Source organism: Vitis riparia, chromosome 12 (genome assembly GCF_004353265.1).
Source record: "Vitis riparia cultivar Riparia Gloire de Montpellier isolate 1030 chromosome 12, EGFV_Vit.rip_1.0, whole genome shotgun sequence".
In the NCBI taxonomy this organism is placed as follows: domain Eukaryota; kingdom Viridiplantae; phylum Streptophyta; class Magnoliopsida; order Vitales; family Vitaceae; genus Vitis; species Vitis riparia.
In genome coordinates this window covers 17,101,415-17,127,664 of record NC_048442.1, presented here as the reverse complement: position 1 = coordinate 17,127,664, position 26,250 = coordinate 17,101,415, and the positions used below count along the sequence as shown (strand labels likewise).

Here is a 26,250-nt window from a genome sequence, read left to right as displayed (position 1 = left end):
GCTCTTGGGCCAAGAGGGCATAGGGAGGACCCCAATACATTATTCTTATGGGCCCAGCCCAACTAAACCCAAGCATAGCCCAACCCACTAGAGTATTGGGCCGGTTGGTCTCACACCCTCAAACGAGGGCGTCATTCAACATTGTGATTCGTGACTCCACCTATCTCCATGGTCCAACGAACACCTGATTTTTTGTTTTTTTTTTTTGCTTTTTACATCCACCCGCTCAAGGAACCTTCCCTCTCTCAGACGTGCGCTAGACGATCATCGCCCATAGGCCATAACCACCGGCCGATGACACTTAGCCTCAGATAATAAACGGTGGTCAGTTCGTCTCTCCCCTTCTTTATCTTCTTTCAGAATATTTTTCAGGCTAGGGTTTAAACGTAATCATTACTCACTTTGCTAAAATGCGCTGTTCTACGCCTTTGGAAGTAAAATTTTCTGTTAATTTTGTTTTGGAAGGCAAGAACATACCGCCAAAACTCTAGTCAGAAAGTAGGTTTTTTACTATCAAAAGTATGTTTGGAGCTTGTTTATACTGATAGGTTGGTTAAAAACACTGCCTTTGGATTAGCGGTGACACTTGTTATGTAATTGATCTAGTTCTTTGAACCCATTTTTTTGATGCAGTCCTTTTTCAGAGGGATTGATATGGACTTTGTATGTATTATTTAATATTGACTTTTTAAACAAGAATTGGTTAATTATGGGGATTGATAGTTGAATATTTGATTTATGTTTCTTAATTTTTCAGTTATGGGTGAATGTATAGTAGATTAAGGGTGCATTGGGTAGATGAGAATAGGAATGGAAATAGGATGGGAAAGATTCTGCGTATAAGAGAGGAATCAAAATCGGAGTAGAAGTGGGATTTGATTTTTATAACAGTGAAATCTTTTAGTTCTATTCCCATTTTGAAAAACAATCCAAACGCATTAATGAATAAGAATGGAGTTGATTTTCCATTCTGATGTTCTTTTTTAATGTTCCAAACATGGCCTAGGTTAGTTGCTACCCTCTTTGGACCTTGGTCAGTACCAAATGTGAATGTTGTGCATTTTTGGATGTTGATTATGGTTCAAATCAGAAGCAAATTGAATCATCAGAAGAATTGGTGATACGATGATGCATTGCATATTGTGACACATATATGGAGATTTTGTGGTTTGAATAATTTCACTACTTGATTTCATAAAAGATTATTTGAATTTGCTTGGATGGGCTGATGTTTGTTAAGGCATATATTCTCTTTTGTTTATGACGCTTACGAAATATTGGAAATGTTGTTCAGAACGATGTGGAATTTAAAGGGTATGAGCAACAAGGGCTTCTCATGGCTGGTGAGATCTTTTTCAGTTTCATGCAGAGCACCAATAGACATGGCTGCTAAAGATGGTGAACTAAGGGTCTTCATAGTTTCAGGAGAGGTTTCTGGAGACACCATAGGTTCTCGTCTCATGGCTTCTTTAAAAGGGATTTCCCCCTTTCCTATTCGTTTTGCTGGTGTTGGAGGGTATGCTCTCATGTGTTATGCTTTTGTGTTTCATTTTGTTCTTTTTTTCCTTTCTAATATGAAAGGATAATGTTTCTCTAGCTGGTATGGCTATTCGTTCATGTTTTCCCATTATTTCCACCTCCACAAACACTAAAAAACAAACCCAGTTTCTCTGTTTACTTTTCCTTCAATTTCATGTTTTAGGTAAGGATAAATACCAACTTTGTATTTGTTAAGTGTTTATTTTGATTTTTCTGAGCATTGGCACTCTGCAACAGTCTTCTCTTATTGATGATCTCTTACCTCACCACATTTTTATGAATTCCTTTTTTGTAATGTTATTTTTTCCTTTTTCAGGCCCATGATGTCCAAGCAAGGATTGAAACCTCTTTTCCCTATGGAAGACATTGCAGTAATGGGGATCTGGGAGTTGTTGCCTCATCTGAATAAGTTCAGAGTATGTAGCTGGCAATTTACATTTGACAATTTTCTATATATGCTTGTCACTTTAGTTGATTCTTTTCCTTTTTATGCTCTAGTTGTATATAAAAGGAAAACTTGACCTTCTCCATTCATGGTCATATGAATATTTTATATTTCTTTTTAGTGGAAGAGGAACTATCTGTGTGCCAGTGCATCTTGTCTGGACCCAATTCTTATACTGCAACTTGGAAATGACAGATGAGATTGAAGGAAACAATAGAAGCTGCTTTCCTATTTCAGCCACATGTTGTACTGACAATTGACTCCAAGGGGTTCTCCTTCCGTTTCCTGAAGCAGCTAAGGGGTAATATGCAACCACCTCCTTGTAACTTGAGTCAAATCTTATATTTTTCGTATGCAAAAAGTGTGGTGTAGGAAACTGGGGAAATACTTTTTGCAGCTAGATATAGTCAGCAAGGATTGGTTAGTCCTGTACACCACCATTTTGTAGCACCATCATTCTGGGCATGGAAAGGCGGTGAAGCAAGACTAAAAGGCCTGACTGAGTTTGTCGATCATGTCTTTTGTATACTTCCTTATGAAGAAGAAGTTTGCAGATCAAATGGGCTGGCTGCTACTTTTGTGGGCCACCCTATACTGGAAGATGTCTTGGAGTTGAATTTGGTATTGATTTATGTTCTAATTGATGTTGAATAGTCAGACTTACCAGTCTCTTGCATAGTTTTTTACTTTAAATGCTTATGTATTTTTCTTCTCTTCTTCCAAACTGTTTTTAATTAAAGAGAAACATGTATATGGCTGAGAAACATCCAACTTCATTTGTGGTACTTGTGCTTTTGTGTTGCCGTGATGCCATGCGATGTTTTAGAAGTATTGACACCCTGGAGATATTTCATATTCAGGAAAAGAATACCCCACAAAGTGAATGGAAGGTGAAAGGAAATTCTGAAGACTTCCGAAGTAAACATGGAATAGCTCCAGGTAATTTAAATATAATGATGTTCTACTGGTTCTTGTTTTATGATGTACAATTCCAATTTCCAGTTTCTAAATTTGAGGGGTAGGCTTTTCTATCATTACAGGATTTGTTCCTATGTTGGGTTTTACTGGTGCTTCTAAGCATTGAAATTTCACTGAAATGAAAACTCAGTATGAGCCACATAATGATTAATTTGTGGTTAGTAGCCTTATAAATCCTGTTTTCTAAAACCTGCTAGTTTTAGCTTCTTTCATGATAAAGGATGCTTTATAGGACTTTTGCAAAGGCCTGCTTTGTTTCCCAAGGGAGGGTATATTTTCCGATCATAAGTACCTTTAGTTTTTGGCCAACATATCATTTTTTTTTTTTTTTTTAAGTTTCCGAGGAAGGGTATATTTTCCAATCATAGGTACCTTCATTTTTTGAGTTACTTGAGTTTTTTGTGGAAAGCTTTCCCCTCAAAGCCTAAATTCCTTTAGAATCTCAACTTCTTAAGAAAACACTAAAATGTCTCATAATTTGAACTTGAGCAATATTCACTCTTTTCTCTTTAAAATTCTGTGTTGTCTAAACACTTCATGGTAATTATCTTTGAAAGGAGCCACGGTCATCAGCTTGCTTCCTGGAAGCAGATTACAAGAAGTAACCCGCATGCTTTCCATCTTCTCCAACACTGTGGAACTATTAAAACATTCCTTTTCTGAGTTGACAACAATCATTCATGTGGCTCCCAATCAGCATGTGAAGGACTACATTAGTAGGACCACTTACAACTGGCCTGTTTCTGTCAAATTGATTCCAGGAGGATCTCCACACCTGAAATATGATGCACTCAGTGTAAGGTCTCTCACTCTCCTTTCTCTGTGGCAAAACTAATAAGGTTATTACATTATAAATGTCTGTGAGACACAGAATAAGAGGTACCTTCTCCTCATTTAGTAGGTGTGCCATGTGGAATGTTTGCCCTCCCAACTCAGATAATTATAGGCCACCTGATCTATCACATTCATCTATAAAAAGAAAAAAAGTGTGATTATCCTGATAATGGTGATCAAGATCATCCAATTCAAATAAAAGCCTGGATGCCCATCTTATGAACACATTATACTACTTAGTGCATGGCTTCTGGCTAGATTCATGTTTCTTTCTAAGCTGAATTGGACTACTTGCAGGCAAGCAGGGTTGCATTATGCACTTCTGGAACAGTTGCTGTTGAGATGCAGCTGGCACGGCTGCCATGTGTTGTTGCTTATCGAGCTCATTTCCTAACTGAATGGTTTATTTATTGGAAAGCAAAGATACCATTCATCTCAATCCCCAATATTCTATTGGATTCTGCCATTATTCCTGAAGCTCTTCTTCAAGCGTGCACACCAGCAAAGCTTGCTTCATTGCTCATGTATGCATGGACTATTCTCTTTCCAGTTCCTGATTGGGTATTTAGGCAATTGGAAGGAACAAGTGCATAGAATTATACTGGAATTGCAGGATTATTAGTATAACGTTGCTTTTGTTGTTGCCTATTCAAAAAAAGGGGGAAACGGTGTTACAGTGCTGGTGTTGGTGATATAAGCAAATTTCTTCCTCCTATTTCAGCTTCAATAGGCTTATATGTCCCGATTTCTATGTATTTCCAGTAGCTCTATCTTAGAAGCAACCTTCCATATTCTTGGCTAGGAGATTTTTCTCATCAAAAAAGAAAAACAGAAAGACAAAACTGTAAAAAAAAAAAAAAAAAAAAAGGGAAAAGAAAAAAGCAAATCTCGGGTAGGAGATGCAAATCAACATAATTATACAATATTGTTTTTTCTATTAAGATATTTGAAGCTATAATTCTTCTCATGGATTCCATAGCTTACAGGGTTTTGAATTGTTGCAGGAAATTAACTCTGGATGAAGGCCTTCGAGAAAAACAAATTGTTGCTGCTGAAAAGGTTTTGTCTCTTTTATCTCCTTCGCAAAAAATCATAGAGAATCGAATGCCACAAGATTTGAGATGGAAGTCTCCTGACTATACCCCAAGTATGATTGGAGCATCTACCATACTATACTATGCAAAACCAAGATGAATTGTTAACCATCCATCATCATCCTTAGTTAAGCTCTGCACCCTATTTTCTGGGCCACATTGTAATGAAGAATCTCAGATGTGTTGAACTTTTCAGCTCTGGAATTTAGTGACAGAAGATTACAGTTACTTTCTTCACTTGGTTTTTTATGTAATCTCATCTTCTTGTTATCATGCAAGTACACAGGGAGCAACAGTAGTGGATCAGTCTTCAAGATTTGAAGCCAATTTACTTCTTCAATTCTCCAAAAAGTCCTATAGTTTAAATCTAATCCCATGTCTCTTTGGTTTGCTGTCCATGATCACTTTGTCCACCCTCTTTGTTAGGGTTCAGCAATAACATTGACTGTACTTTTTTGAAATCTATATAAAAAAAATCATGTTACATATATTTTTAAGTTCTATTATTTGTACTTTAGTTTCATTTGTTTGTACTTTTGTACTTAAATCTCATTTGATCATTAGTCTAGATCTCGTTATACATATTGAATGATTTGAATCCTTGTTCTATAAGTACCATTGCGATCTCTTAACATTTTCCTTTTCAGTAATTATTGGAAAGGGAAATGATCTAGCACACTGACCTTGCGGCACTATGTCACACCTTTGCCCAAATGAACCCTTATTTACCATTATAAGGATAGAAACCTTCTAGAATGACCAGACATTTACACATCTCCATAAATGGGTAGAGTCTATGGAGCTCTGTGAAATATTCTAGAAAGTAGGGTTTGATTATGCTACTGCCACTATTTTTCATGGAGAAAAAACATAGATCAGTTTTTGGTGGGTGTAAATTAAAGATTATTTAATGGAAACACCACTTTTGGTGGGTCTGCAGTTTAGATGTTTGTTACCTAAAGACCAGCTCAATCCAAACAGACTCTCTTACAGAGAGTTCAACAATAAATGTCTAAAAATAGGAAGCTCCACCCCCTTTAAATCTCCACCTCTTCAGCCTTAATATTATATCACAACTATCAAACACCTCCACCCTTGCAGGTTAGCTCATTTCCTAGCTCACCAACGATGGCTATATCCAGAGGAATGCTCGTCTCTTGTCTCGCAACGCTTCTCCTTTGCTCCTTCTTGATCGAGGTCGCCAATGCCGATGACGATGAATCCTTCCATGTCACTACTCCTGGATTCAAACCCACTGGTCCGAAATCCTCCGCCAGCACCCCCAGCCCCCCCGGCGGTCCTGAAGATCAGGATGATGATCCACAGGCTTCTGGAAATGACTCGGCGTCGGAAGCAAATGTTGCGGAGATGCAATTTGAGCCTGAGATGATTATTCTTGGACACTGAGCTGACCCTATAACATGTCTATTTCTATTTCAATCATTTTCTCTGTTGTTTTAAACCCCAATGTTCTTCCCTTCCATTCTTTGTTTCCATGGTCAAATGTGACATGAAACTGTAACCATCAAACTTTTTCTTGTTCAATTTTTTGGTCACAATGCATATATATAGCTATACAAATGAATACAAAAGTTTGTCACGTTGTTTATTCCGGTCAGATTCCGAAATATTGAACTTCTTTTAATCATGTAAACATATTAAAAAAGATATGGTACTTCATGATAAATGAGAGGAAATCGATTGCAAGATAAAAACTAAAATATTTAGAAAATGAACTAACTTTGACAAAAAAAAAAAAAATTAATTAAAGGTTTCAAAATTTTAGTAGGAAAGTTTTTAAGAGTTATTTATTTAAAAACTTTTCTCTTTCAAAAGTTTGTGATTTAAATTTATGGACTTAAAAAAGCAAGATTTTTTCATATCTTATGTTGGCAACCTTTTCTAAAATTTCCTAAAAATTATTTTCTCTTTCTAAAAATAATTTGTAAGGATTTAATGCATAGAAGTTTACTAAAAATAATTTTAAAACTTTTGATATTCAAATTAATTCATTTTTAAAAAAATATTTGAATACAATGAAACCAATTTTTATGTAATTTTAAATAATTTAGAACAATTTTATACTTTCACATATGTAATTAGGAATGCATAAAAAAAATCTTAATATTATATTTGGTTCTTGAAAAATTTGAAAAAAATAACATAAAAAGGGAAAAGTATATGACAAAAAATGTAAAAGAAAATTTTCTTCTATTAAGTTGCCCATGGAAAAACATATGGACGTGCCTCTTTTTTCCTTTTTCATTTTTTTAAAAGAAAAATAGATAGCAAAATCTTTTATCATTTTGACTTTGCTTCACTAAAAGTTTGAAGAAAGTAAATGGAAAAAGAAAATGAGGGTATCTTTGATAATTGTTTTAAGAAATAGTTTTTAAAAACAATTTTTAAAAATGGTTTTTGAAAATTGTTTTAAACTATTTTGTACAATAAAAGTCTATTTGAAACCTAAAATGTTTTTAATCAATTTTGAATATTTTTAAATATGTTTTTAAAATAATTTTTATGTATAATGTTTTGTTTTTAATCGATTTATATATTTGTATAATTTTTTTTTAAATCCTTAAAAAACAAGTGGAATTATCCGAAAACGTAATTTTTTCTATTCTTAAGAACCTAAAATATAAGACAAATTTTTATTATCAAACATATTTTCCTATTTTTTTTATTAAAGAATAGAAAACTATTCTTAAAAATAATTTTTGAAAATTGTTCTAGAATATTTTGTATAATAAAAGTCTATTTGAAAATTTAAAATATTTTTAACTAGTTTTTAATATTTTTAAATATGTTTTAAAAATAATTTTTGTGTCTAATGTTTATTTTTAATCAATTTATATGTTTATATTATTATTATTTTTTTTAAAAAAAAAAACCCCTTAAAAAACAACTGGAATTATCTGAAAACGTCATCTTTTCTTTTCTTAAGAACCTAAAATATAAAACAATTTTTTATTATCAAACATATTTTCCTATTTTTTTTATTTTGAAGAACAGAAAACCATTCTTAAAAACAGTTATCAAATAAACCCTAATATTTGATAACGGTTTTAAGAAATAATTTTTTAAAATAATTTTTAAAAATTGTTCTATAATATTTTGTATAATAAAAGTCTATTTGAAAACTTAAAATATTTTTAACTAGTTTTTAATATTTTTAAAAATATTTTTTTGTCTAATATTTTATTTTTAATCAATTTATATGCTTGTATAATTATTTTAAAAAGTCCTTAAAAATCAATCAGAATTATTTGAAAACATCGTCTTTTCTATTCTTAAGAACCTAAAATATAAAACATTTTTTTATTATAAAACATTATTTTCCAATTTTTTATTCTCAAGAACAGAAAAACTATTCTTAAAAATAGTTATCAAATAAACTCTAATATTTTATTTTGCTTTGATATGAATGCAAAAATTAAATATAAAAATAAAAATGCCCTCTTCTCCAAACCTTAAACATTTTTCACATTTTCTCACCAAAACATATATATATATATATATATATATATATATATATATATTACTATCATTTTCTTTAACAATTTTTCTATATTTCTTTCAACTTCCAAAACCAAATATAACTCAAATTCCATATGGGAATTGGTTCAACGATAAAATAAGTTTTTTTTTCTTTTTTTTTTTTTTGTTTAAAAAAAGACGCCAAACAAACAAACCATTTTTAGATTCAAAGCCCTCCATGGGTGAACCAAATTAAAGACAGAATCCCGACCCCAGAATTATTAGAACCATGCCTTAATATAGGCCTAAAACTTCCCTTTAAATTCTAAGGTCTCCACCCCCATCAACTACACAAATACCATTGAAGTAGCCATGGAAGGTAAGTCAGGGAGAATGTTGGTTTTTTGCCTTGCCACACTGCTTGTGTTTTCCACCTTCGTCAATGTTGGCAACGCATCAGGAAGAGAAATTGGATACAAATCCCTTGGGGTAGATGAGACGAATCTATGTGGCCCTTTGCATCCCGACAAGTGTGAGCCTAAGCCATCCCACACCTACACCAGAGGCTGTGAATCAGAAGAGCGCTGCAGGCCTTGAAGGATCGGAAAAATACAACTTAAAAAGTTGTTTTTTGAAAAGATAATTTTTATCTTCCAAAGATAACTTTTCTTTCATATTCAAATATTATGTAAATTTATATTTTATTTTTTAAAAATTTGTATTTATTTTTAAAATCATGTACACAATAAATTTGTGACAAGAGATGGATGCCCCTTTGAGTGTGTAACAAGAGGTGAGGGTTTTTTAATTTTCTTCCTCACTTGTAATTGTAATATATTTTGAATAAAATTATTAATATTCTTTAATTAAATTCACGTTTCCTCTTAAAAAAAATCGTAATTCAAATAAATAATAATTTAGAAAAAGTTTAAGGCACTAAAGAGTTACATATCAAACTTGTCATCTCCATCGTTGAAATTGCACGATAAAATCTAAGTTGTCAAACTTGACATAAAATAATGAAATTTAAATATATACACGACATAATCTAATTGATCACAATTTTAAATATGTACCATATCAATAAGATATTGAAAATGTATCTATCGAACTTTTCATCTTGACTAGTGAAAATGCATGATAAAATTTGAACCGTTGAATGAGAATACAAAAAACAAGATCATGTTAAAAAAAAATGAGATTGTATGCAAACAATGAAATTAAGATATAAAAAAATGAAATTAGATAACAAAAAATAAGATCGAAATTAATATAAAATAATGAGATCTAAATATGCACGTAACCGTTGCGGTTTTAAGTATGAATCAAATAATTTATAAAATCAGATAATTTATAAAAAACATTTGGACATATGAGAAATTGACAGAATGGTAAGGCATTATCAAGCTCAAGGATTTTGACACACGTAGAGAAGCGTATTGGGATATAATATTTAATAAAAACATAAATTAGAATATAAAAGCATCAAAAGAGGATTAAAAGTGGGGAGATTCGTCATTGTGGTTTTAAAAAAAACATGCCAAAGTCAACAGACTCATACCAGGAACACTAATTCAAATGGAGAAGATCAAAATCCAGCATAAACCATCCTTCAATACACTTTGTCTTTGTTGCAGGCTTAGAAGAGAAAGAAAAGAGAGATTTCATGGCAGCTTCGAAGCTTCAAGCCTTCTGGAACCATCCTGCAGGGCCTAAAACAAGTTTGTCTCTTCTGAGCTGTACTTTCCTTTTTTCCTTCAACATGTATAGATGGTCTCCTGGATTTCTGTTTCCTTTAGGCTCCAAGAATCTTGATGGGTATTTTAGTGCAGACCTGTATAGAAAGCTTATCATGGCTCTCTCAAGTTTCTTTGGATTAGGAAACAAGTATTCTTTCATAGAAAATGCTTTTTCCGTCTAGACAAACAGGGGTTATTTACCATCTCTTGCATCAATTATTCACATGACCATGATGGAGATGTCAAATTTGATTTGGGGTAAGCCAGGATCCAGAGGAAAAGAACAGTACTACTAGAACAGATACATTTAATTTGATGAAAAATATCCTCTACTTGAATTGGAGGAGACCATACCAAGAAGTATTTGAAAGTTTGGATTTGGTTCATGGAAAATTATTTGGTCAAGCAGTCTTATGCTATGAGGTTTTGAAGTTAAATATCTTTTACCCATGAAAGAATGTCGATCTCAATTCAAGTGGGTTTCTTCACCATTGCAGTCCATTTCTGGGCCCCTACTTTCAAATGGGGAGTCAGCATTGCAAATATCTATGACTTTTGGACGCCAGCTGAACAGCTCTCCTACCCGCAGCAAACTGGTATGTGATCAGCCCATCATCTCTTTTCTTTCCTAGTGTAGGATTTGACCATATACATATATGGGCATGGCCACTTACCACCCCCAGTTCATCGGTTTCCAGCCATTGCAGGCAGTGGAATCATCTGGTCAAGGTACAGCACAATAATTACACCGGTAAGCTCATCTCAAGTACTCTTTGAAGAAAATCATATTCAATATATTGAATCTTTTCCATTGTATTTCTTGTATTATAATTGTAACGACCCGCACCCAACCATGTAGATATTGTCCGCTTTGAGCCCAAGGGGGCCCTCACGGCTTTAAAACGCGTCTACTTGGTTAAGAGGAGTCTCTACATATATAGCGTCAGGAACATTCTCCCCTATCCGATGTGGGACATCACAAACACCCCCCCTATGCAGATACAACGTCCTCGTTGTGTCCCATGGGATTGCGGGGTCAAACATACAAACAAACACCCCTTACGGGGCCAAACAAACCCCCACACCGGGGTCGGGGATCGGTTCTGACACCATTTGTAACGACCCGCACCCAACCATGTAGATATTGTCCGCTTTGGGCCCAAGGGGGCCCTCACGGCTTTAAAACGCGTCTACTTGGTTAAGAGGAGTCTCTACATATATAGCGCCAGGAACATTCTCCCCTATCCGATGTGGGACATCACAAACACTTTGTGATGTCCCACATCGGATAGGGGAGAATGTTCCTGGCGCTATATATGTAGAGGCTCGTCTTAACCTTGTAGACGCGTTTTAAAGCCGTGAGGGTCCCCTTGGGCCCAAAGCGGACACTATCTACATAGTTGGGTGCGGGTCGTTATAAAATGGTATCAAAGCCGATCCCCGACCCCGGTGTGGGGGTTTGTTTGGCTTTGTTTATTTGGCCCCGCAATCTCATGGGACACAACGAGGACGTTGTGTCTGCATGGGGGGGTGTTTGTGATGTCCCACATCGGATAGGGGAGAATGTTCCTGACGCTATATATGTAGAGGCTCGTCTTAACCCTGTAGACGCGTTTTAAAGCCGTGAGGGCCCCCTTGGGCCCAAAGCGGACAATATCTACATGGTTGGGTGCGGGTCGTTACAAGAATAACTTCAGTCTGTACAACGCTATCTTAAAAATACAAAGACAAAATAGATCATACAAAGATACATCGGGTTTTATCGGGGAACGATTAAATATGCTTACATCCACTGCTATAGCCGATATAAACTAAATATAATTATTGGATATCCACATCTTGAATCATGAGTCCCTCACTCTACAGGATGTACCTCATTCTCCCTATCTTTAAAAGAAACCTATTACATTGTGATATCCCATATCGGATAGGGGATAAAAGTTTTTGGCGTTATATAAGTATGGACTTCTCTTAACCCTGAAGACGTGTTTTAAAACCATGAGGGTCATTTTTGGTCCAAAGCGGACAATATCTACACAGTTGGGAATGGATCGTTACAAATGGTATCAGAGCCGATCTCCGACCTCAGTGTGAGGGTTTGTTTGGTTCTGCAATCGTTTGCGCTATATAAGTATGAATTTCTTTTAATCTTGTAGATAACTTTTAAAGTCGTAAGGGTCCATTTGGATCCAAAGCGGGCAATATCTACACGATTACATACATGGGACATGAAATTTACAGGGGAGTGGCTTGCAATTGATTTTAATGTTTTTGGTGTATGGTTTTGAGATTGCAGAAGAATTGGAATCTTTTCAGTGTGAGTGTTGGAATGGCTGCGACGGGAATGTACCAACTTGGACGTAAAATTCAGTAAGTTGCCCTTTTAAGTTGTACAAACCATTAGCGTATTAGTATGCTGCAGACACCATTAAAATTCAGCAACCTGATCAGTTTAACCATCCTTTTTGGGATCTTAACATGTTGCATCGTTAAATTCAAATGCTTCATTTCCATACAGAAGATTCAATTGCCTCCTTACTAGAGGATATGATTGACTAGATGTTTTTTCTTTATCATACATGTAAAATGAAATATGGGAATTTATATATATGGGCAAGTCTTTGCTCCTAATACTTGATTTCAACAATTTTTAGGCATGATGTATTTTCCAAACAAGAGGCAGCTATGGCAAAAGAATGCTGAAGAAGATGTTCAGAGGCTCATCAGATTTGTGACCACTTTGGATGACTGCCTTCTTGAATAAGTGGAATCCTGTGTCTCCCTGGAGTTCTGTTGGATTCTTCAATTCTATGAGCATTACCACTTGGAAACTGAGACTTAAATCTAGACTCTATTGTAGAAATGCAATAATGTGAATGGTTTGTTATTTGCCCTAAAAAAAAAAAATCATATAATGGCAAGTAGTTGATGAGTGATATGGACTCAAACTAAAAGCTCCTAAGGTAGCATTATATTTGGGTTATGTTTCGAATGAAATTTTCATTGCATAGGTATTTATAAAAAATTAGTATATAGATGATTTCTCTAATGATCTGCTTTCAACCGTATAAATATATTACAATCACTCTTCAATGCAATTTTCTCCCTTATTCGATATGGGATATCACAATCACCCTTCATATAAATATAACATCATAGGATTCCTAGATCAAACATACAGACATCCTCTAGGCCAAACAAACCCCATATAAAAGGAATTTATACATATAGCGTGAGAAACTTTCTCCCCTTTCGAATACAAGACATTATAAACAACCCTCATACAGACACAATGTCTTCATAAATAAATTCTTACATCGGAGTCAAAAATCAACTCTTATACCATTTGTAATGAATGATTTATGTCTCTTTAAACCAAAAGTAGATAATATCTATATGATTGAGTGCGAGTGTAATAATAAAAAATTTATTTTTGGGCCTTTTATAGATTCTACATCCATTAGATTTCATGTTTTTAATTCATTAAGTTGATTTTCAATTTCAATTTTATAAATTTTGAAAACATCATCTTTTTATAATTAATAAATAAATTAAAAATCTTTTTTAAAAAATCATCAATAAAAATAATATGATATTTAATATATAACTAAAATAATTCTACCCATATAAAAAATAGGAAGTATTTTTGGAAATTTATCATCTTTTTAAGTTGACTTTTCCTTTCCAAGTGAATGGGCTCTCTCTCGAATGTATGGATATCCTTAAACCCAAAAGGGACATAAATAGAAGCGTTTCCAAACACTTTGCGCCCATTCCTTCTGGATTATTCCATATTTTTCGTCATTCGTAAACGCCAGCACATGCGTAGCTCCACTGTCCGTTCACTTTAGCCTAACACTATTTCATAACACTAAAATGCACCGCCTTCCTTGCATAAGGGCTTGACCGTCCTATAAAATTGCGGTTCTCTATATATTCATTTAATTTAAATCTTAACACATCCCCACTGAAAACCCAAGGCCTAAAAAGAATAATTGTGTCATCATTTTAAATCCTCGGAAAATTCTCTTCGGGAGCGAGACAGAGACGGAACAAGAACAGCACCAGAGGTAAAATCTTCGAAATTCTCATTCTGGGTTTGTTTAATAATCATTCATTTCCTCGTAATTCTCAAGATTATATTGTAATTGATGTGGGAAGCAATTCTTGAAGGCAACCAATGTTATCTTGAAGCTTGTATGTTTATGCCCTGTAAATTGATGATTTTTGTTTTGAAATTCTTTTCTAGTGTTCGGATTTGGGTGTGCAAAGGAATATGGCTATAGGCTTTTGTGAGGGTTTGATCAGTATCATTGTTTTCTGGCTTTCAGTTGAATTGGGGTTTATTTTCAATGAAATTGTATTGGGAACTTATTAGCATGATTCTTTGTCTTATAGATTAAAATTTTATCTGCGTTTCTGTAGGCTGTTATGATTTGGATCAGTGGGATTGAAGATTTTGGGTACTAGGGTCTGTCTCTGAAATTCTGGTAAGAGGGTGGAAAGGAAGAAAGTACTAATATTTCGAGCAGGTTGGTTGGGCTGTTGGCAAACCATGGCTCTAGCTTATATCTACTTAGTAAAAGTTGTGAAGGGCTTATTCTGGAGATGCCTTCTTGGGATTGAATTTCTATCAATGATGTTCTTTTTCTGATTCAACATATGTGAAATTCTACCTTTTCCATTCTGGGATGAATCCATGTACCCTATTCGACCATGTGTGTTCCCGAACATTAGAATCTGCTAATTGTGCGCCACTTATGATAGAGCAGCTTTGTGATCAAGGTGTTTATGGAACAAGCACTTAACGTCGCCTTTAAAGATATCTTCTATCTTGATGATGGAAGAGTATGAATCGGTTTTATTAGTGTTGATTATGTGTTTCTCTTTGGGATACGAAAAGAAAATGCTCATGTCATCACTATCACAATATAAACATCAAAATATGAATTTGGTGAACTTCATTTGCATTCTCAGTGAGAAATAGAGTCAATTTTGATACTATTGTCAATAGGTTATCTTTATCCGCCATCCGAGGAGCATGAATCACAGTGGATAAAACTGCACACAACCATCCAGTAATAGCATGTACTGATCTAGAGTTTTTAAGAAATTTGGATTGCCATCATGGTTAAACAGCCTTTCACTCACCCCAATCAGAATCACAATTCTCCCTCTTGGACATCTATCTATCTCTGAATTCGTATCATTGCAATTCTTTTCCAAAGAGCATTGGATTTATAAAGTATACTTCTAAGGGGCTTTCTAATTTTTTTAGTGTAAATTTGTTTCAGATGTTATGCTTTTTTCGCTTTTGGAAATTTAATGCTAGAAGTGTCAATGAGTTGATTAGTGTATTGCTTATAAAATGTGCTCCTGTCATCAGGGAGTCTTACTTCTGCTTGGTCACTTCTTGCAGCAAAATATGCAACAGCCAAAAGACACACTGAGCATCTCCACTATATGGAGGGGCAAGAAATTCATAGTGGAGACTAATTCAGATGCTACACTCAAAGAGTTTGGGCATGAACTGCAGAAATTGACGGATGTCAAAGCAGACACTATGCGGCTCATTGTTCCACAGCCATCCAGTAAAGGCTCGAAACTGCTATCCCCTTTTTCTGATGAACACATGCACTTAAGCTTGCAAGAAACTTCCATTCTTCAGGTACCATTCTTTATTTTTATTATGCATTTCACAAACGTTTCTGATCATTAGAGGTCTTGTTTTATCTCCACCATCAAAAGATAATTTTGGTCATGGAGTATCCGTGTCCCTCTTGGCACATATGGAATACAACATAAACCTAATATATGTTGATGTGAAATTTTGGTCACGGAGTATCTATGTTCATCTTGGCTCATGTAGAATTCAACATAGACCTAATTTATAGATGTTGATGCGTTTAGCATTTTTTTAGATTTTGTCTTGGAATATAAACCCTTAGTGGCTTCATTTTTCCAAAACACCCTGTACATCAGTGAGATAACCTAATTGTAAGATTTGCTTATATATGATTGTTACAGTGATAGATTGATTTCTTCATGGATTTGGTTGTGACTTAGGTTGCATTTGGTAATTCTTAAAGCTTAATGTTTGATTATTTAAGATGATTTTAATCTGATTTTTTCTGAGTTTTTGGAATTGCTTTATTTGATTGGCACGATGGTAGATCAACTTATTTATGGGTTTGGTTGTGTCTTAGGTTGCATTTGTTAAAACGGGATTTTGGATACACGTCATGTTTCTATTTTTAAAAACAGAAAATAGTAATAATTTCTGTATAAAATGCAATAATTCTTAGAGGCTTACATTGAAAATGTAATAGTTTTTACAAACTGATTAAAAAATTTGAGGTATTAAAAAAATTTTAATGCCTCAAATTTAAAATTTTTTGAAGTGATTTATAAGTTATGTTGTGGAAATCCGGTATAATTTTGAATGATGATTTATAGGATATTAGGGAAATATTGAGGCCCCAATTGTGGGTAATTTGTGTAATTTTAATTTTTTCCATGTTTGTATTTTTTCCTTTTTTGTTTGTTCTCTGTGTATTTGTTAAATAGGGATCCGTTTATGTAAAAAATACAGTTTTGAATGAATTTTAAAAGGATTCTTAGTTTCTATATGGTATCAAAGCGGTGTTTTGCTCTAAAACCCTAATCAGTCCATGGATGCCCAAAAAGGAAACAACCATGAGTCCAGTCGGTCAGCAACCCATGAAAGAGTGTCAGAGATACACTCCTCAATGGGCCCCATTGGTGCATTTGACAACTCCCCACTCCATTTTACCATTGAAAAATTGAATGGTGAGGATTACAGAGAGTGGGCGCAAGCAATCAAGCTCGTTATTGACGAAAATGGAAAGTTAGGGCTTCTTACCGGTGAGACTCGGTGACCACCTCCGACCGATGTAGCAGCATCCCAGAAATGGCGGTCCGAAAACTCCTTTATCACCTCATACTTGATTAACTCCATGAAGCCAACCATTGGCAAGACTTACATGTTCCTCTCGACGACAAAGGATGTGTGGGATGCGATACGGGAAACGTATTCCGATGCCGAGAATGCTTCCAAAATCTTTGAAATCAAGACACGGCTCTGGCAAATGAAGCAAGGAGATCAGGAAGTCACGGAATACTACACCGAGCTGCTGTGGTTTGTGGCAAGATCTCGATCTCAACTACGAAGAGGAGTAGGAGTGCACAAGTGACAGTGTGCGCTTCAAGAAGAAGATGGAGAACGAGAGGGTCTTCGAGTTCCTAGCGGGGCTAAACCGCGAGCTTGACGACGTCAAAAGCAGGGTTCTCGGTCGCCAGTCGTTGCCCTCATCCGAGAGGTCTTCTCTGAGATGCGGCGAGAGGAAAGCAGAAGGAGGGTGATGTTGGATCTCTCATTTGGGCCTGAAGCTTCAACCCTTTTAACCTGTGGGCCTCATGGGCCTCATAGGCCTCATGCTGCTGTTGGACGTGGGTCTCATGCTGCTGGATCTAGTGGGCCAAGCCCAAGACAGTCCAAGAGGACTTATTGTGAGCATTGTAAGAAGTTGGGCCACACTAAAGACACTTGTTGGACTTTACATGGCAAGCCCGCAAATTGGAAGCCCAGACAACCCAATAAAGCCCATAGTCATCAGGCCTCCACCGAAACCCAGGCAGACAAAACACTCATAGAAATTTGTCGGTCAACTTCTAGTGTGGGGTTTAATTCCGACCAGCTTGCAAAATTATATGAGCTTTTTTCTAATTTCCAAGCCTCTAGTCAGTCTTCTACCACTTTATCCTCTGGTTCTTTAGCCCAAAAAGGTACCTTTCTGACAGCACTTAGCACCATGTCTTAGATTACTCCCTGGATTATTGACTCCAGTGCATCTGATCATATAACTGATGCTTATCATTTATTTTCTACATACTCTCCCTGTGCCGGTAATTTAAAAGTAAAAATTCCAGATGGTACTTTGTCACCAGTTGCTGGCAAAGGGAGTATTTGTATTTCTGAGTCTATTACTCTCAACCTTGTCCTACATGTACCTAATTTATCTTGCAATTTGCTGTCTATTAGCTAGTTAACCAAAAGTCTAATTGCCCAGCTAAATTCCTACCATCTCATTGTATTTTTCAAGACCTATCATCGGGGAAGACGATTGGTAGTGCTAAGGAACGTGAGGGTCTATATTACTTCGACGAAATTTATTTGCTTGGACAATGTCCTCCTACTGTTTGTTATTCTGCATCTTATCCTAAGGACAGTGAACTTTTGTTATGGCATAAAAGGATGGGTCATCCTAGTTTTCAGTACTTAAAACATTTATTCCCTTCACTATGTTCAAATAAAACTTTATTGGATTTTCAATGTGAAGTGTGTGAACTTGCCAAACATCATCGGGCGTCTTTTCGTAAATCTAAATATAAACCATCCATACCATTTACTCTAATTCATAGTGATCTATGGGGACCCACACGTACCCCTAATAGGACCCATAAAAAATGGTTTATTACTTTTATTGATGATCATACTCGCCTGTGTTGGGTATATTTGTTGACTGATAAAACCGAGGTTCGATCAGTCTTCATAAACTTTCACTTTATGATACAAACTCAATTTCACACAAAAATTCAAATTCTCTGTACTGATAATGGTACTAAGTATTTCAATCACTCCTTGAGCACTTATCTTCAAGAAAATGGTATTATATATCAAAGTTCTTGCGTTAACACCCCTCAGCAAAACGGGGTTGTAGAACGGAAAAATATACATATTCTTGAAGTTGCTCGTGCTTTGCTGTTTACATCTCACATGCCCTCACAATTTTGGGGTGACTCCATTTTGACAGCCACATATCTTATTAACCGAATGCCTAGTCGAGTCCTATCTTTTGTCACACCCCTCCATAAATTCCAAGAGTTTTCTCCTCATTCTAGACTCGATGCACATCTTCCACTTCGTGTCTTTGGGTCCATTGTGTTTGTCCACACTCACGGACCTAAGCGGAACAAATTTGATCCCAGAGCGCTTAAATGTGTCTTTTTGGCTACTCTTCCACAAAAAAGGGTTACAAATGCTATGACCCAATTTCACAGAAGCTACATGTTAGCCTAGATGTCACATTTTTTTAGCATGCTCCCTACTACTCACTTCAGGGAGAGTCCATGAGTGAAACTAGACCACCCTTAACCTTTGACTATCTCGATGTTGTTGTATTTGAATCCACTCTGTGCCTTATATCTACCCCTCCGCCTAATACAGAAAGACACTTAAACTTAACGGGAGATACGGAATTACAGACAAACAGGGAAACACTTGTCTATTCAAGGAGGCCAAAATCGAAGTTCAATGAGACACTCATCTCCGAAGCACTAAAAAGGTCAGAACCGGTGACAAATGACTTACCCATTGCTCTTAGGAAACAACTCGTTCATGTACTCTTCATCCTATCTCGAAATTTGTGTCTTATAATGCTCTTTCTGCAAAGTGTCGTGCTTTTACAACTAACCTTGATAGAATCCAGATTCCTAAAAACATTCAAGGAGATTCCAGAATGGAAAGAGGCAGTGATGGAAGAAATAAGGGCATTGGAAAAAAATGAGTCTTGGGCAGTGATGAATTTGCCAAAAGGGAAGAAACTAATGGGCTGTAAATGGGTATTCACAGTGAAATATAAGGAGGATGACACAGTAGAACGATACAAAGCCCGCCTGGTTGTAAAGGGGTTCACTCAGACCTATGACATTGACTATACCGAGACATTTGCACAAGTAGCAAAGCTGAACATTATACGAGTACTTTTATTCTTGGCAGCAAACCTCGACTGGCCACTCCATCAGTTTGATATCAAGAATGCCTTTCTGAATGGTGAACTGGAAGAAGAAGTGTTTATGATGCTACCACCAGGGTTCTGTAAGAAAGAAGAAGAAACCAGGGTATGCAAATTGAAGAAATCTCTTTATGGTCTCAAGCAATCACCCAGAGCATGGTTTAATAGATTTGCAAAAGTGATTAAGAACCAAGGATACCAACAGGGACAGTCAGATCATACTATGTTCTTCAAACAGTCCAACGATGGAAGGATGACCATTCTAATCGTGTATGTCGATGACATCATTCTCACTGGAGATGACACAAGAGAAGTGGAAAGGTTGGAGAAGGTCTTAGCCACAGAATTTGAGGTAAAAGATCTAGGTCAAATGCGGTATTTCTTAGGAATGGAGGTTGCCAGATCAATGAAGGGAATTAGTATTTCCCAAAGAAAGTATGTACTTGACTTGTTGACTGAGACTGGCATGCTGGGATGCAAGCCAAGCAATACCCCTATCAAGACAAGAAACAGGATGGAAAGCGATGGAAAACCTGTGGATAGAGAGAGATATCAACGACTAGTAGGTAGACTGATCTACCTTTCTTACACTAGACCTGACATTGCTTTCGTCGTAAGCGTGGTTAGCCAGTATATGCATTCACCAAAGGAAAGTCACCTGGGAGCAGTGTATAAGATCCTCAGATACCTAAAGGGTTCTCCAGGGAGAGAACTATTCTTTAAGAAGAGTGATAGTAAGAAGGTAGAGATCTATACAAATGCATATTAGGCAGGATCAGCAGATGACAGAAGGTCTACTACAGGCTACTGTACCTATGTTTGGGGGAATTTAGTAACATGGAGAAGTAAGAAGCAGAGTGTAATAGCCAGAAACAGTGTCGAAACTGAATTCAAAGCAGTTGCACAAGGTATGTGTGAAGGACTATGGTTGCAGAAACTATTGAAAGAACTACGCATTATAATAGAGCTCCCCATTAAATTTTATTGTGACAACAAAGCTGCCATTAGTGTTTCTCATAATCCTGTTCAGCACGACAAGACCAAACATATAGAAGTGGACAGACACTTTATAAAGGAAAAAATTGAGAAAGGGATTATTTGCATAACTTATATCCCTACAAGGGAACAATTGGCCGATATTTTCACCAAGGGGTTACAGAAATCAAGCTTTGAAGATTTTATTTGCAAGTTGGACATGATTAATATCTATGATCCAACTTGAGGGGGAGTGTGGAAATCCGGTATAATTTTGAATGATGATTTGTAAGATATTAGGGAAAGATTGAGGCCCTAATTGTGGGTAATTTGTGTAATTTTAATTTTTTCCATGTTTGTATTTTTTCCTTTTTGTTTGCTCTCTGTGTATTTGTTAGGGATCCGTTTATGTAAAAAATACAGTTTTGAATGAATTTTAAAAGGATTCTCAGTTTCTACATATGTCTATACTTTATGTGTAAGAGTTTCTATTTTTTATATAGAAGTTCCTATTTTTAAAACCAAAAGATAGGAAATGTATCCAAATGAAGCCTTTATGTTTGATTGTTTAAGATGATTTTAATCTGAATTTTCTTAGTTTGTTGATTTAGAATTTATTATTTAATTCTTAGTTTAAGTAGTAAGGCAGCTTTGTAAACCAACTTAATTTTTTTTTTAAGCTGTTAAATTTGACATATTGCTTGTTAATATTAAGCAATGAGATGATGAGGAAGTAACAAGGGAGGAAAGAGTTGATGGTTGTGGTGGAACTTGATGAAAAGTTGAGATTTTGAGCAATGGGAGTATAAAACTATTTTGAATTTAGAAAAATTGATTTCTTTAACTTGTTACTTTACTAATTTTGACTTTAAGTAGTATAATTAAGTTGTTTTGCCAACATATATAACATGCTTAATGACTTAAATTAATTCATCAAGTCATATTTAGTCATTAAGTTGGTCTACCAAATGCCTTCTTAGTTGTTTAGGTATTCTTGAAACCCAAGAATATCATTGATGAAACTATTTTTGTCACGGGGCTTGTTTGTCCAATTCGGGCTATTTTGTCATAATAGCAAGTGACAGAGGATTCTGCAAACGTGAACCCAATATGTTGGCTAGAAATTTTATAATTATGACTTAGATAAAAACCTTCCTTGAGTGCTTCACTTCCAGGCTGGGTAGAAAATATGCTAATTTGAATGTTATAATGTATGAACATGGTCATAAACTAACTGCGGACTGCTTGAAATTGAATTTCTAGAACCAAGTTTTTATCCTTAACTGTGCATTTTAAAAGATCAGCCAATGCACATGACAGTAAATTTTCTAGGAGGTTGTATTAGGGACCTGGGTTTTTATCCAGTCTTCATCACGTTGAAAGATTATGGGTATGCATGGCAGCTATTCCCTAGTTGCTAGCCTAATGCTGCTTTTTGACCTTATCCTTCTGTTATTTCAAAGACATTCTGAACAAATGCTAAGATATTTTTAATTGAATCTTTTTTTTTTTTTTTTGATAACTGAGGAACCTTCCATGGCCAAGCCATTAGGACTCTCCATGGAGACCCAAACTTCGGGGTGCTGATCGCCCCGCAACAACCAGCATCAGATAAATTCAGGATATCATCAATAGCAAGACTCGAACCTAGGACTATGTGCCACTTACTGGGACCACACTTCCTAGTATTGGCCCTGACCAACTGGGCTACCCTAACGGGTTAATTGAATCTTTGAAGGCCACTGATTCTGTGTTTTCTATTTCAGGGAAAGTCTATCAGAATGATGGGAGTATCTGAACATGAGGTTGATGAAGTTCTAAAAAATGCAAAAGTGGATTTGAGGATACCTGGATTTGAAGAAGAGGAAAAGAGACTGAGGCAGCGAATGTTTGATAGGCCCCATACTCCACAGAAACTTCCACAAGGAAATTATATCTTTTGTGATTTCCGAACACTTGAGCTCCCAGGAATAGTGGTAATATTGAGTTTGCTCATTTATTTATATTGTATAAGGAAATATGAGGAAACAGAAAATGAGTAATCCTTCTTAATAGAGAATTTCTTGCTGTTTATATTGCAAAGCTTGTTTTATCTTCATTTTTATTGTTACATTTTAATTGATATATTGTGTGGTTAACCATGTTTACCTCTGAAAATGGATTTGTAGTTGAATTCGGATTCCATTTTTTTCTTTTCTACTTGTAAATACATATATAAAATTTTGGGTCTCCTTTTATTCATATACCCTCTAGGTGCTTTGTGGAGAATTCTCCGAGTTTGTCATTTTCAATGCAATTCGAGTTTTTAATTCAAATGCAAGTGACCAAGTTTCTAGAACTGATTATCGTTTAATTGTGTTGTTGCATGTATACAGTTGAATCCTCCAGCTTCAGAGGCATTGAAAAGAATGCATATGCTTGCTGCAGATCCAGGAATTGTTGCCATCATGAACAAGGTACTATTAAACACAACATCAAAATAATAAGTAATAATAGTTTATTATATTTTGCTGCCAGTTCTAATAAGAGTATCTTTTGATTGTGCTTCTCCAAAGCATCGATGGCGGGTAGGAATTATGACTGAGATGGCCCCAGTAGGATATGTTGGTGTGAGTCCCAAATGCATTCTTGGTGTCAACAAGGTAACTGCTATTTTAAGAATGAGAGTAAATCAATGAATCATATGTCACGGTTTTCCCTTTGATTTTTGTTTGTTTTAACTCTTTTTTATTGCTGCAGAATCACGGAGAGGAGATTTCTCTGCGTCTTCGAACTGATGACCTCAAGGGTTTCAGGAAATATGAGAGCATTAAAAAAACTCTATTGCATGAACTGGTAAGCTTTATTTTCCCCATAATCATTGTGTGTGTGTGTGTGACGTGCGTGCGGGTGGGTGGGTGTGGGTGCGTGTGTAGGCGCGGACGCAGGCGTGTGTGTGCGGGTGTGGGCGCATGCGTGTGCGTGCGTGTGCGCGTGCGCGTGCGCGTGTGCGTGCGCGCGTGTGTGCGTGTGCATTTGTGAACACATGTGTGTCCTTCCAAAAGTTCTATTCCAATTACACATGATTAATGGTTATTAATAAAGAAACGCCATTCATTCATTACACTTCTTTTGTTCTTATATTTGTCTCAGGCACATATGGTTTATTCTGAACATGATGCGAACTTTTACGCTCTAGACAAGCAGGTAGAAATATGTATATATGTTTGTGTTGTTTTTATGTTTATGTATGCATGGTTTGATGTACATGACTTGAGGACCTTGTCTTGATTTAAAATATTCTCTGGGCAGCTTAACCAAGAAGCTGCTAGTTTAGATTGGACGAAATCAAGAAGCCACACTTTGAGTGGACACCAGCATTCAGAACACTATGAAGAGGAGTTCTATTCTGGAGATAGTAGCAATTTTTCTCAAAAGCTTGGGGGGAAGATGTCAGATCAGCTGGAAAGTGCCCGTGCATCTTCAGTGGCTGCTGCTTATCTCCGTTTAGCAAATGCTTCCACTAACAACACGGGAGTAGCTGAATTACACGAAGAACCAGATCCTGATGATTCTGAGTCCAATATGCATGAAGAATATGATGCTCTATATAAAAAAACACTTGATATCAACAATCCAAACAGAGCTCAATCGAAAGTGGATGATGAACCTGATCCTGATGACTTCTCTGACAATCAAAGGAAGATTGAGCCCTGTCCTCATTATGAGAGTGGCGGATTCATGGAATCTGAACTCTATTCTGGAATTAATGAAAGCAAAGTGATTTTTGAACCTGATCCCGATGATGTTGAGATGCAACAGTTTGTGCCTCATTCAACAACCAATGAAAAGTTGGCAAGCACTAAAACAAGCGAAGAACCTGATCCTGATGATTTGGAAGTTTCTGTGAAGCAGCATCTTGTGGTTGAGCCTGAACCTGAAAACTCTCAATTCCTCAAGACTCTGGACAGCAAAGTTCAGATGAGGAAGACCCTTGATGAACCTGATCCAGATGATTCTGAAGTAAAAAGGAATGGTTTGGGATGTGGAAATATTTCTAGACCTGATCATGGTAATTCTTTGGTGATGGAAACCATGGAAGATCAAAGCCCACAAAGAAAGGGTTATAAAGAACCAGATCCGGATGATTCTCAAGCAAATGGAATCATGGCAGAACCTGATCCAGATGATAATTTGGTACACCCACTGGACACTTCCATAATGCAAACTGATGAGCCAGATCCTGATGATGAAGAACTGCAGAGAATCCAAGACCCTGTTACTGTTCTTTGTAATCGCCTGCAAAAGGCCATTGAGATGCTGCGATCTGAAGTTAATGCCACACAGGCTGCTATAGTCCTGCAAACTCTGTTTAAGATAATTAGGTACAGTTATCCTAGCTTGAACCTTTTTACCTCCCATCTAAGACTATAGCTATTTCTTTAAGGCATCCAATTATTTCTAAAAGTCGAAATAACTTCTATTTTCTTGCAGGAACTTGATTGAACACCCAGATGAGATTAAATTCAGAAGACTTCGAAAGGTGCCCCTCCTATTCCCTGCAATGATGTTTGTCCCTGTTTCCTTTTAAGTTTCCTCATCAAACTTTTACTAGTTTTCTTATCTACTGTTAAACTGCAGGCCAATCCAGCGTTTCAGAGGAACATTGCGAATTATAAAGGTATGTGTCATTCACATATTTCATCACTAGTTTGATTGAAGGCTCTATATGCAACTGCAAGTCTAATAGTTTTTCCTCTTCCACTCGTTTGATCACAGCTGCCATGGAAGTACTCTTCTTGATCGGTTTCAATGAAGATGTTGTGTCCAGTGAAATCGGAAAGGTGGAAACCTACTTAGTATTGAAGCGGAACGACCCAGGCTTGCTGTGGCTGGTCAAATCCTCCCTGGAAACACGCATGGCTCACTAGTCATTCTGTTGGTGTAATGCAAAGAACACTGGAAGGTATATAAAACTATAATGGCAAAAGATGGGTGAAAAACTGGTATATAGAATGTTAATATTGTGAATTTGTGAGATTTCAAACAAATATTGTTTGTGACTGGGAACTGAATTGATGTGAAATAATGAATGTTGGAAACCATGCATATAGACTATATTACAACTTCCTGATCATGGTTTATACACAGTTTGATCAGATGTTGATGACTTTAATTAAGGTTGTGGTAGAATCATCAGACGGAGCTGATGTCTTGGGCATTCATCGGATTTCTTGATCTTATTCTGCACCTATCATGAAACCATCATGTTTCAATTTCATGATTCTTCTTTTCAGTCTGTATGGATTGATATGTGGCTTGTGTGTGACGTGTCTACATATGGGTATGAGGTGGCACCAGAGAGAATATGT

At 36.1% G+C, this 26,250-nt stretch overlaps 3 protein-coding genes across 8 annotated transcripts; all 3 read left to right on the top strand.

The window, feature by feature from the left end:
* Positions 1-200: 200 nt before the first annotated feature.
* On the top strand, positions 201-5,380 carry LOC117926747 (probable lipid-A-disaccharide synthase, mitochondrial). Of its 3 annotated transcripts, none has more exons than XM_034846026.1 (10): positions 202-324; positions 1,295-1,343; positions 1,426-1,516; positions 1,856-1,955; positions 2,180-2,285; positions 2,382-2,605; positions 2,845-2,923; positions 3,520-3,758; positions 4,094-4,320; positions 4,801-5,380. In XM_034846026.1, the coding sequence occupies exons 2-10, from the start codon at positions 1,337-1,339 to the stop codon at positions 4,988-4,990; spliced, it is 1,263 nt and encodes a 420-aa protein (XP_034701917.1). In that variant the 5' UTR covers positions 202-324; positions 1,295-1,336; the 3' UTR covers positions 4,991-5,380. The 3 variants fall into 3 exon arrangements, with proteins under 3 accessions (XP_034701915.1, XP_034701917.1, XP_034701916.1); XM_034846025.1 differs by having other exon boundaries at positions 1,420-1,516; XM_034846024.1 differs by having other exon boundaries at positions 201-324; positions 1,295-1,516.
* A 4,505-nt stretch (positions 5,381-9,885) lies between these two features.
* On the top strand, positions 9,886-13,101 carry LOC117927083 (mitochondrial pyruvate carrier 3-like). 2 transcript variants are annotated; one of them, XM_034846485.1, is made up of 5 exons: positions 9,886-10,109; positions 10,607-10,705; positions 10,808-10,860; positions 12,406-12,479; positions 12,764-13,101. In XM_034846485.1, exons 1-5 carry the CDS (start codon positions 10,037-10,039, stop codon positions 12,810-12,812), a joined length of 348 nt encoding a protein of 115 aa, XP_034702376.1. In that variant the 5' UTR covers positions 9,886-10,036; the 3' UTR covers positions 12,813-13,101. The 2 variants fall into 2 exon arrangements, with proteins under 2 accessions (XP_034702376.1, XP_034702377.1); XM_034846486.1 differs by having other exon boundaries at positions 9,888-10,091.
* Positions 13,102-14,058: 957 nt separating this feature from the next.
* On the top strand, positions 14,059-26,157 carry LOC117926389. 3 transcript variants are annotated; one of them, XM_034845478.1, is made up of 12 exons: positions 14,059-14,179; positions 14,535-14,599; positions 15,529-15,777; positions 22,666-22,875; positions 23,275-23,355; positions 23,455-23,541; positions 23,639-23,734; positions 24,032-24,085; positions 24,191-25,263; positions 25,373-25,421; positions 25,520-25,559; positions 25,658-26,157. In XM_034845478.1, exons 3-12 carry the CDS (start codon positions 15,535-15,537, stop codon positions 25,807-25,809), a joined length of 2,085 nt encoding a protein of 694 aa, XP_034701369.1. In that variant the 5' UTR covers positions 14,059-14,179; positions 14,535-14,599; positions 15,529-15,534; the 3' UTR covers positions 25,810-26,157. The 3 variants fall into 3 exon arrangements, with proteins under 3 accessions (XP_034701369.1, XP_034701370.1, XP_034701368.1); XM_034845479.1 differs by having other exon boundaries at positions 14,535-14,641; XM_034845477.1 differs by lacking the exon at positions 14,535-14,599.
* Positions 26,158-26,250: the final 93 nt, after the last annotated feature.